Here is a 12129-nt window from a genome sequence, read left to right as displayed (position 1 = left end):
CTCTCTTCTCTCTGTCACTCTCTTTCTCTCTCTCTCTCTCTCTCTCTCTCTCTCTCTCTCTCTCTCTCTCTCTCTCTCTCTCTCTCTCTCTCTCTCTGTCTATTTCTCTCTGTGTTTTACTCTTGTTCACTCTTCCCATCCCTCTCTCTTTTACTCTTTCTCTCTCTCTGTCTTTCATTCTCAAGTGGAGGGGCAGTGGTTGGATTGGGCTCCTTGGTCTCATTGTTCAGTATCATGTGGGACTGGAACTCAGCAGAGGCAGCGGCGCTGCAGTGTGTCTGTACACGGCTGGGCCGAGTGTAAAGGTCCGCACTCTGAAACAAGGGAGTGCACTAACCAGGATTGTGATGGTATGTCACAAACACATCATTTATTCTAGATGTAATCAGCTTTATATAGCTGATTAAAATGCTCAGCATTTATGGGCTTCCTTAACGGGTTGTATTTATATGTACGTAACAAATCACTGAATCATCTGTGGGCTTTACCAAGAACCCTCTCTTTTTCATGTTTGTACATTTTACTGGCTTATTAATAAAAAAAAAAAAAAGAAATCCAAAGCAACATCATTCATCATAACATTTTCTTTACCTGGTATTTGTCTGATTTTGTTTATTTTTATTTCATAGAGATCATTTCATGAGGTGATCAATAGTTGTGGATCATAAATAGTCATAGTTTAAATTGTATTCTAACAGTGACATTTTCAGGATGGATGGATGGATGGAATAATAGATCTGTACCCATTTACAGTCTCTGCCAAACAAATAACAAACCTAATGAATCTTCTTAATCTCTAGACTTTTAAAAACACACACCTGTTAATAAATTAGCACACGCACCATAAACAAGCTTTCTATTTTGCAAAGCTTCATTGCAGCAATTTGAGCTGTCACATTCAGAAGCTTGTTTTGTCTCACATGTTCGTTTATTGTTTTGTCTCTTGAGTGTCTGTTTAGTCTAACCCTGTTTACATTAGTTTGCTGATCACCCGATTGCCTGCATGTTTCTGGTTTTGCTAATCCCTTTTTCTTCTTTTCCTTGTTTCTCCTCTATTTGTTGGGAGAAAATTCTGCTGGAAGCATCGATACTGCAGGTTTTAATGATTTCCATCAGGCACTTACAGATCAGGCTCATAATTTCATTTATTTATTTATTTTTCATTTTTATTTCCCAGTGCACAATGTGACACGGTTTGGTTTTGTGACAAATCTGAACCGAGAGTTGTTTGTATCCTGGCCATTTCCCCAGTATCCTATTTGTCCCCTGAAAGAAAGCAGTGTTAAAGTATAGGCGACAAGGCAGAAGTAGTCAACAACGTCTAAAAATCCATGCACATATACGTAAACATATAGCAATGAGCAAACCTTACTGTGACTAAATACATTCAAATGAATCTGAACCAGAAGTCTTGGAGTTTTCGGAAAGATTTGATTAAATCAGCCAGAAAAGTGGCAAAAGCGAAGGAAAAGAAATTCACTACACTGCTGAAAATTGCTGTTTTATGTCCTATGAATGTTAAGTCTGCACTATTTTAAGCAAAACTCAAACATCCCAGCTCAGCTCACATACTACAATTCAGCATGCTTTGGTACACTTTGCTTGGCAGTGGAAATAATGACAAAATACGAGTTCATGTCTAATCTACAGCACCTTGTCTCATCGTCTTAAGGAAAAGCTCTAAAAGTGTCATTTCTTCTGTACTTATTCATTCTTTTACCGTTCATCTTTCAGGGGGTGGAAACTGGGGAGCGTGGAACCAGTGGAGTCTGTGCTCGAAGACGTGTGATTCGGGATGGCAGCGCCGCTTTCGGATGTGTGAAGGCACAGGGATCCAGAATTACCCCTGCGATGGCACAGGGGAGGAAGTGCGCTCCTGCAACGACAAGAAGTGCCCAGGTGTGTGTGTGTGTGTCTGTGTGTGTGTGTCTGTGTGTGTGTGTGTGTGTGTGTGTGTGTGTGTGTGTGTGTGTGTGTGTGTGTGTGTGTGTGTGTGTGTGTGTGTGTGTGTGTGTGTGTGAAGCAGATCAAACATATGCCCCTCTCTCATTTTGCATTTCTTTAATCACATTGAGTTTCATTGTTCTTTTTTCCTCTCCTCTTGCTCCGTTCTTTCTGAGCATCTGTCTTTTTCTTTTGCCCTCCATTTTTCCCACTAACCCAGCATCTGTTTTTCTCCTCCCTCCTTTCCTTGTTTGTTAACTGTTTGTCTGGGTGTCTTGCTTTTCCTTCCTGCTTGTCTATCTGTGCACCTGTAGGTCTCTCTCTCTCTCTCTCTCTCTCTCTCTCTCTCTCTCTCTCTCTCTCTCTCTCTCTCTCTCTCTCTCTCTCCATTTGACAGTCTGCCTTCTGTTTCCTTCCCTGCTTTATTTCTCTCCCTCTCCTTCAGCAGAGCCACGTCTTCCCATGTGATTTGTCAGAGCAGCACAGCAAACAGCAGATTTTAATAAGCGGCTCTTTGACTGTAGCTTTGGGAGGCTATAGATTAAATAAATGTCAGGCATCGCTGCAGTGCTTATATCAGGACTTTGATAGCACTGCGCCAGTGCCTTATAGACAAAGATCTGTCCAAGAACTTTATGGGAAGATGTAAATTTTAAACATTTTTCTGAAACTCTGCCTTCTTTTTTTTCACCACATTTTTTGTACTCTATTTTAATGCTATTAAAAGACGAAGAACAGCAGATTTACGTGGTGGCAGAAGACGGCTTAAAGTAATTCAATTGCCTTTGATAGATAATTTACAATATCATGGTGTCCTTCAGAATTATTCTAGTCCGTCATGAAAATTAGCAAAGAACACTGAGTGATATTTTAGCTTAGACACAAGAAAGGATTGGGTTTACAATTAATATTTGAGGTGTTATTAATGTTTTTGGAGAGAACCTTTGCTGTAAACGGTTTCCTTTTGTTTATGCAGGAAATGTTAATTATCTCTGTTATTAATTTTTACTCATTTTTGCTCAGAAACATCCCTGTTGTGTGCAGTGGTGGAATAATCTGAAATGCTTTATTATATGATAATCATAACCATTGTAACTGTAATGACTTTGAAAATCACTGTTTTGTGTGTGTGTGTGTGTGTGTGTGTGTATATATATATATATATATATATATATATATATATATATATATATATATATATATATATATATATATATAAAAGGAAAATTTTGAATATTAAACGGATTTAGCAAACGTAAACAACTCTGCTTGTTTATATGTTTGTTCTATAAAAGCAAGGCCACTATTCATGTATAAACTGGTTTCATGTGACATTTAATAATGTTATGTAATTTCTAATCTTACATTATTGTGTGTGTGTGTGTGTGTGTGTGTGTGTGTGTGTGTGTGTGTGTGTGTGTGTGTGTGTGTGTGTGTGTGTGTATGTGTGTGTGTATGTGTGTGCATAGCATCTCATGAGATATGCAAGGATGAGTACCAAGGTTTACTGACGTGGAAAAGAGCTTCAGCTGGAGAGACGGTCTACAACAAATGTCCATCAAATGCCACTGGTGAGTGACTCATCATCTTAGACCCTGGGAACAAGTTCTAGTCTTTCACAATGCATTCCCATTTACTGTATCCATAGTGAACTACACTGGTCCCAGGATGCATTGGGATTGGGATTAGGATTAGGATGGGGTGTGAGATGGAGTGATTAGTCATTAGTTTTAGTGTAGGTGAAAGTAGGTTGAAAAAAGCTACCCTTATGCTAACTTGAAGTCTTTATATCTTTATAAATGTCCATCAGCACACTATAATTACACGTCTTCACTCCCACTGCCTCCTCACTAAAGACTTTAAAAATTATATAGAAGTTAAACAATCAATATTATTTGCAAGAACTTGCTTTGATTTGGTATGTCACACGAATTGGCTTCAGATTTTCTTACCCATGTTGTAAGACTATGATTTTGACTTCCTGTAGTTTGACTTCCTGCGTCATCACTGCTTACAGTTTACAGTAACCACTCGCAAACATGATGCAAACAATAAAAGTTACACTGTACCAACTCCTAAAAAGCTATGAGCTAGTTTCATGTCCTGAAAGATTTTTGTGATCAGTAAAATACACAATAAAACCCCATCAGTGATGCAATTATTCATTTCCTAAAGCTCACCGCAGGCAATCACCTCCTGACTACTGCCAAAATAAGATGATTTGAGTGCAATTAATTTTGGAGCTTGTTAAGGATTAGAAGCCCAGTGTGTGTTGTGAGCTGTACGGCGTATTATGAGGGCGAAATGAAAGCTCATACAAACCATATATGGCAACATTACGATCTGAAACTTGAGTTCAGATTAAATTTAGGCAGTATATAGTGAGTCCAGTAATAAGAGTGATTTTTATCTTTTATCAGAAGGATAAAAATTTTTTATTAAAAAAAAAAAAGGATTATTTTTAAATGATTTCCTTATCTGAAATGGAGTTTGCCTAGAATTTCCCTTTTTTATTTCATTTTTATTTGTATATATTTGCAATGTAACAAATATTGCAATGTTGCAAACATTTATTGTTTTTGTGCAATTAAAGAAAACAATTTGAATATTATTAGAATTAATATCCGAACCTTACTGGTATCCGAGATATATATGTTGTAAGGAAAGTCTGCGTTGATTTATTTAGACTTCATTGCTTTTTTAGCTAAACTTCTTTTAGAAGTAAAGTAAATACAGCACTAACCTGAATAACTAAAACCATCACAGATATTTCAGTATAAACACATTTAATGGCTATCAGGGTATTTATGTGGTTTTGTAAATGCCACCTGATATTGACTCAACTAGTGTTGCATCTTTTATGTGGTGTGCATTGTAACAGCGCTTTTAGCCAAGAAGAACAAACTTTTTTTGTAGTAAAACCATGGAATCTCATTTGAAAAACGGTATTTGACATAATAAATTTCATTACTGCTCCATAACCGAAATAAAAATACATTTTAGTAGAAGACTTGGACTTCAGGACAATATAATTTATATGGAAGCAGGCCGAAGGCCTCCACTGATTTATATGTAATAAAAACAGAAAGTCTAATAAATGACGCCTTTGAAGCATGAGCTCTAAACACAGTGGTAAACAGAGTCAACTCTAGAGACTAACAATCCTCCACAATAAGGTGGAAAACACCAAAAAAAAAAAAATTCCTACAGGCAGGTGAGTTATAATATGAGACTTTTCTTTGTCTCCCTGCTGCTCAGTGTATGAATGGAGCATTGGGTTTTGCACTGGATGCTAAATATCAGTCTCAGTCTTAGGCTGATGGGCGAGCGCACAGTCATGGCCCATTGCACAGAAGCAGCATGATGCAAGTTTGAGTAAATGTGGTTTAGCTGCATGATTTTCTCTGTGATGTTTACCAGAGGCATTTTTGGACCAGTTTGAATTCTAGTCTGTTTATTATTCTACAGCGTTTCAAAAACTGATCAGTCTATTTTAGTTTGTTTTTCCATCTTGTGTAACAGACATGAAACCTTTGGGTCTTCTTTGTCCTGATTCCCCACAGGATCTGCTAGTCGTCGATGTTTGCTGGACGCTAATGGAGTTGCTTACTGGGGTCCTCCGAGCTTCGCCCGATGCATCTCACTTGAGTATAGATATTTACATTTATCTGTAAGTAATAATTTTATTTTGTATTAAATTGCATGAAAAGATTTTCCCACATGTCAGATCTGATGTCGGATGTGTAGGGTTCGTGTGGTAGGTTCACCCAGCCCAATCCAAGCCAGTGGTCCTAAATAAATTGTTAGCATGTTTTTTTTTTTGTTGTTGTTTTTGAATTTTTAAAATAAACAAACAAAAAACTGTAATAAATGAATGCATATCATAACGCAACATACGTGGACCAGTAGCTTTTTGATGTCGCTGTTGTTGTATAATGGTAGCTAAATATAAATGAGTGAATTGATGGATAGATGGATGGATAGATGGATGGATGGATGTTACAGCTTGTTTCAGCTTCTCCTTACATGTCATCAGTTCCAGCTCCTTCATCTCTTTCTCTTCGTTTTCGTTGTCTCGTTCACAAGAGCATGTAGAACCATATCGTTGATTGAGTCACCATTTGTGTTGCGCTTGACATTTATCATATCTGATTGTTGATCTCTGGCCTTTTCTCTGCTCTAATTGTCCAGTTATTTATGTATTTATTTCATTTTTGAGAAGCTAGCCTAAAGGGGTCAGCCTTTTTTTTTCCGTAGCCATGATTAAATGGGGCTGATTACACTGTTAACCTGTTCACTAACCCCTCATTATAATCACAAACGTTTGCCTCGTCCTGATTGCTATTGTCTTGGACCCACAAGATTATCATTAGTCAATCGATGACTGTTCCATTCTTTTTGGAATATAAACAAGCAATCAGTGCGAGGAGAACCTGGCCTGTGTTTCAGCAGCCTTGTGATTGGGTTTACTGTAGCGGATGCCAATTCTCCCAAACAGCGTACACTTTGCTCCAAGTGGGGATCAATAGAGTCAATTTACTTTCAAAGCTTCAATCTGTGTTTTTCCTCTTGGGGCTGAGTTTGAATAGAGTTTACTCATTAGCATTGAGCAATGACATTAGCAGAGGAGTTTCTGTCATTAGCATTGAGCATAACATCTGCATGTTTGTGAATATCTGAGTGATATCCAAAATCATACTAATATTTTATATCTGCATATAATACATAATTAAATCGAATACAAATTGTGGAACAAATTGTTATTTATTCTCCCATAGAATAATAATAATAATAATAATAATAATAATAATAATAATAATAATAATAATAATAATAATAATAATAATAATAATAATAATAATAATAATAATACATTTATTTATTTATTTGTTTGTTTGTTTGTTTGTTTGTTTGTTTGTTTATTTATTTATTTATTTATTTATTTATTTATTATTATTATTATTATTATTATTATTATTATTATTATTATTATTATTATTATTATTATTCTATGGGAGAATAATTATTTTATGTTAAATAATTATTTATATATAATGATTTCAATTATTTAATGATCCATTCTTCTAAATAATTAAAATTATTTAATTATGAAATTATTATTTAAAACTTATATTTTTTTCATGAATACATGTCACTGGCTGGTCAGATTTTTTTCTCATGAGCTTTTAACCAGTACTCCTAATCATACTCCATCATCATCATTAAGAACTGTTAATATCACTAGTGACAAAAATGAAGATAAAACAGAATTAATTATTTTAATACAGATAGCCTTAGGCAAAGATACATTCCTTTTTGTAAAGCAAGGCTTTCTCATCTCCTCAGTTACGAGAGCATCTTGCGAAGGGTCAGAGGACCCTGGCAGGGGAGGGCATGTCTCAGATCGTGAGGAGTCTCCTGGAGTTAATGTCCCGCCACAGCTATTATAGCGGCGACCTCTTATTCTCTGTGGAGATTCTCCGAAATGTGACGGACACCTTCAAGCGAGCAACCTACATCCCAGCTCCCGACGACGTGCAGGTGGACCACACACACACACACACACACACACACACACAAGCACACGTATGAACACACTTGAATTTTGGTGGCCTTTTTATACTCATCATTCCTGGTTTGTCTGTTTTGCAGAAATTTTTCCAGATAGTCAGCTTAATGCTGGACATGGACAATCTTCAAAAATGGGAAGACGTTCACCAGGTAACATCCAGTTCTCTATAAATACCCGTGTCTATTCATTATACACTTTATAACTGCTGATAATGAATTTCACTCTGTCCTTTAATTTCTTTATTGGGATACTAAAGTGACTACGGTGAACACAGAACAGATTAATGGGTGCTGAATTAATTTAAATCAAACGGTCAGAGCCTCACTGCTGAGTAATGAGACAGACGTTCTCAAGTCTGTGTTCTTGACCACCACTTGGACTCTTAACATCATACAGTTTGTACTTCATTTTATAACAATGATAATATCTCATTATCTCTCACACACAGCAACGTACCGGTTTCTTTCTTTTTAAACGTGTGGCATGTTGAGTCGTTTATCTCATATCAGAAATTTGTTTTTTATACAAATCTATTTATATAAAAAAGATTTATATCCTATGAGAGTACACTAATATAAACCTCAACTGACAGGTGTCAATCATATACAGTAACTGAGTCATATTATTGAATAAGTGTCTACAGTTTCTATTCAGATCATATCACCAAGTTTAATTTGTTCATTTATTTCAATTACATAAATTTAATACATTTTGGGAGGCTCATTTATTTAATACTGTATTAATGACACAAAGAAAGCAATCTGGATAAGAGTACTGATTTAATTACGGCTAAAGGAATAGCACCCTATAAAACAGGTTGTTACTCTATGTCTACAATAGCTGATGCACTGCAGTGGCTGAGCTGCATTACTGGAACACTCACTCACTCATTTTCTACCGCTTATCCGAACTTCTCGGGTCACGGGGAGCCTGTGCCTATCTCAGGCGTCATCGGGCATCAAGGCAGGATACACCCTGGACGGAGTGCCAACCCATCGCAGAGCAAACACACACTTTCATTCACTCACACACACTACGGGCAATTTCCAATAATCCAGAAATGCCAATCAACCTACCATGCATGTCTTTGGACCGGGGGAGGAAACCGGAGTACCCGGAGGAACCCCCGAGGTATGGGGAGAACATGCAAACTCCACACACACAAGGCGGAGGCGGGAATCGAACTCCCAACCCTGGAGGTGTGAGGCAAACGTGCTAACCACTAAGCCACCGTACGAACACCCCCACCCCATTACTGGAACATTTAATTTATATTGTTAAGTCAGAATTTTTTGCTTTCAGCTTTTTTAATGCAGTTTTTTGAGTGTATAAAAATGGCAAAGAATAACATATTTCTGACTGATTTACAAACGTTTACATTTATCTGTAAGTAATCTGTTTTTTTTTTTGAAATTGTATGAAAACATTTTCACACGTCAAACCTGACGTAAGATCTCCACATGTGTAATAAACTAACAAAATGCAATAATCAGTGAACGCAGCACACTGTAAGTGGACCAGAAGCATTTTAGTGTTGCTGTTGTTGTGTAATGGTAGTGTATGGATTTATAAATGGATGGATAAATGAATGGATGGATGTTGTTTTAGCTTCTCCTCACATGTCATCAGTTTTAGCTTCTTCCTCTCTTTCTCTTCATTTTTCCTTTGTCTCTTACTGCAAAGCACTACGTACATCGTCGATTGAGTCACCGTTTGTGTATCGCCTTTTGGGTTGAGCTTGACATTTATCATATCTGATTGCTGAACTTTGGTATAATCAGATTTTTTTTTTTACGTTCAGCCTTTTTTAATGCGGTGAGTGTCCGACGAGTGTCCAAAAAATTATAAAAATAAAATGACTGATTTACAAAAGTTTCAGAAATGCAAAATTATTGTGTATGATGATAAATCGCACACATACTTAAATCTCCTTTCTCAGGGGTAAAATTCAGTAAAAAAGAATTCCTTAATAAATAAATAACCCTCGATAAGAACCGACTGTAGAGGCAAAGTACAGAGCTTTATGGAATTAGATGTTAATGAATTTAAATGAAAAGTAAATTACTTGACCTGTTGATCTGAAGCATTTCTCACATTTTTCTCTTGCTCTAAGAGCGCGTTACAGTACACAGCATTAACACTGACCCGTTGCAGTCGTTTCTTTGTAATTGAATTCCTGCTCGTTTGACTTTTATTTAAAAATTATAAATTAAAGAGAAACTTACTCATTTTATTGTGGTTAATATTTTGTTATTCCTTTACTTAATGCTATTTATGTGAAATGAATCGGTGTAATTGAAAAGAAACCTGAAAACGTGGTCTGTATATAGAAGGAAAGTAACTTTGATCTGAAGCCAATCATTTGCATTAGCTAGGCTTCTTCCATTCACAATCACTAGTAGGATACAGACATTTTTCTTAACGTCGCAAACGAACGTACCAAATGTTCTTGTGTAAATGTTGTTAAGATATCCGTCTTGATAAATGAGGTGTCGTATGAATAAGTACTGTAGGTTAATGCATTTCTGTCTTTATTACACCTATAGCTCAGATTTTATTTGCAGCTGAAAGCAGGTAGAGGATTTGTTTTTCACAGTGAAGCTCTAAGCCGGATCTGTGATCATCCTCTATATAGGGGATACAGTAGCAATTTGGGATTCAGACATTTGGGATGTGTGAAGTATTAGCTGTTGTTCTGGATTGGACTGGTATATCACCAGGCTCTGTGTGCGTGTATGTGTGTGTGTGTGTGTGTGTGTGTGTGTGTGTGTGTGTGTGTGTGTGTGTGTGTGTGTGTGTGTGTGTGTTTGTGTGTGTGTGCGCGCTGTTCTGTCAAGTACACTCACTTCAGTTAATAGTCTACATCTCTTTAAAACCTATTGAACGTTTCACTAGAGAGAGAGAGGCGGGTGGGGGGTGGGGTGGGGAAGAATTATCTCTATTTAATAAATAAGATTTTTTTTTACCTGTGATGTGCTAATTTATTCTTTAATATTATTATTCTTGTGTGTGATCTTTGCCCTTTCATGGTTCACTGAACCTAATGACTCTACCTCAAATCCACATGAGATCCGAATGTCCTTGTAAATAATAACGCATAAGTGATGAGTGATGTGGGAAAATGAGTCTAGACGCAATGAAGATGGGAAGGATTGGAATTAGGTCTTCTGAGAACGGAGAAAAGTTACCCGTCTCTTCCCCTGACATTACGTTCTTGTTTTGATCCGAATGTGTTGCTTCACTTTCTCTAACATCAGATTTGAGTTCTATTTTCAAGACAAATTCCAAGTTTATAATATGTCATCGTTTCTGTAGCAGGAAGCTGGAAGGCAGATGATCCACATAAAAAAAAATATTTTAAAATAATAGCTGATATGGTGAAGTTTTTCTCGAGGAGATTTTTATTTTGTATTTTCGGAAGAAGTCTTGTACTTCCAGCGTCAGAGGTAAAGCTGCTATTTACAGATTTCTGACATTGGAATGGTTTTAGGATGGAGGGCATTTGTGTTTTGTCATTGCAAACATCACCAAAAACATTAAAAAAAAAAAGGATGGTGAAGGAACTGAGCAATTGAGGTTTAATGGCCTTGCTCAGGGGCCCAGTAGTGGAAGCTCGGTGGACGTAGGAATCGAACTCACAACCTTCCTATTGGTAGCCCAACACCTTAGCCACTAGGCTACCACATCCCTACGTATATGAGGAATAGACTTTTAGAACATGTAGTTATTGGATAATAATCAACACTTTTGTGTTTCCTTAACCAAAAAAAAAAAAAAGGAGGCCAAGTGAAAAAAGCCTCCTTATGCTTAACGACAAAGAAAGACAATTACACCCAATGACAGATGAAACCAAAAGAATATACAGTATTTGTAAACTAATTATATTTAGGACAGGAGGTTGGCCTGAGTGCCAGTATTACATGTCAGAGATCTCAAACCAAATTAAACAAACAAGATCTATTCCCAGCAGAGCAGCAGAAAACAAGCCTATTTCAAAAATATAAGCAAGTGTGTTAGTGCTTCAATTATTCATTACAAACAGTGCAGCCAATCTACCCTGTCTCTTACCATCTGTTGCATATTAAAATGGATTTAATTGCTTCATTGGAAAAATCAGGCAAGAAAAAGTTAATAAACATTGTAATTTGCTGTTTTGGCAAACGCTCGGCTCCTCTCACACACTCGTGTCCTGTAGCAAGCAAGACAGTTTTTTCCTCTCAGATGGAAGCGGGAAAATGTCTGATTTCGGTGAGGTGTGGAAATCTTTAGTTATACAAAAGTCACTGTGGGGAAAAATGAAATGGTAATTAAAGTGGCAGAGCAATTTGTAATATAAAAATTGTAAAGAATGTCGATCTGTAAAAAATGTAAAAAATAATAATAAATAAAAATATTGGTCCCGTGACACGAGAATAGTTCGGGTAAGAGAATGAATGAATGAATGAAAAATTATTTTATTTATTTATTTGTTTGATTGTTTGTTTGTTTGTTTGTTTGTTTATGTTTACAGATCTACATTCTTTACAATTTTGATATTACAAATTGCTCTAACATGTTAATTACCATTATATATATATATATATATATATATATATATATATATATATATATAT

General features: G+C 36.3%; 1 protein-coding gene across 8 annotated transcripts in view; it reads left to right on the top strand.

Moving 5' to 3' along the window:
* Positions 1-12129, top strand: part of adgrb2 (adhesion G protein-coupled receptor B2) — a 371126-nt gene that overhangs the window by 209247 nt on the left and 149750 nt on the right. For 6 of the 8 annotated variants that reach the window (XM_047816848.1, XM_047816849.1, XM_047816845.1 and 3 more), the window contains exons 5-10: positions 186-350; positions 1735-1899; positions 3414-3515; positions 5508-5614; positions 7291-7485; positions 7597-7665. In XM_047816848.1, the coding sequence (XP_047672804.1) occupies positions 186-350; positions 1735-1899; positions 3414-3515; positions 5508-5614; positions 7291-7485; positions 7597-7665 (803 nt within the window). The remainder of the gene's footprint in view (positions 1-185; positions 351-1734; positions 1900-3413; positions 3516-5507; positions 5615-7290; positions 7486-7596; positions 7666-12129) is intronic. The other 2 variants (XM_047816852.1, XM_047816851.1) reach the window with 1 other exon arrangement.

The sequence above is a fragment of the Tachysurus fulvidraco genome, chromosome 7 (assembly GCF_022655615.1).
Source record: "Tachysurus fulvidraco isolate hzauxx_2018 chromosome 7, HZAU_PFXX_2.0, whole genome shotgun sequence".
Classification (NCBI taxonomy): domain Eukaryota; kingdom Metazoa; phylum Chordata; class Actinopteri; order Siluriformes; family Bagridae; genus Tachysurus; species Tachysurus fulvidraco.
The sequence above is the reverse complement of the archived record's forward strand: the minus strand, read 5'-3'. Positions and strand labels throughout refer to the sequence as shown.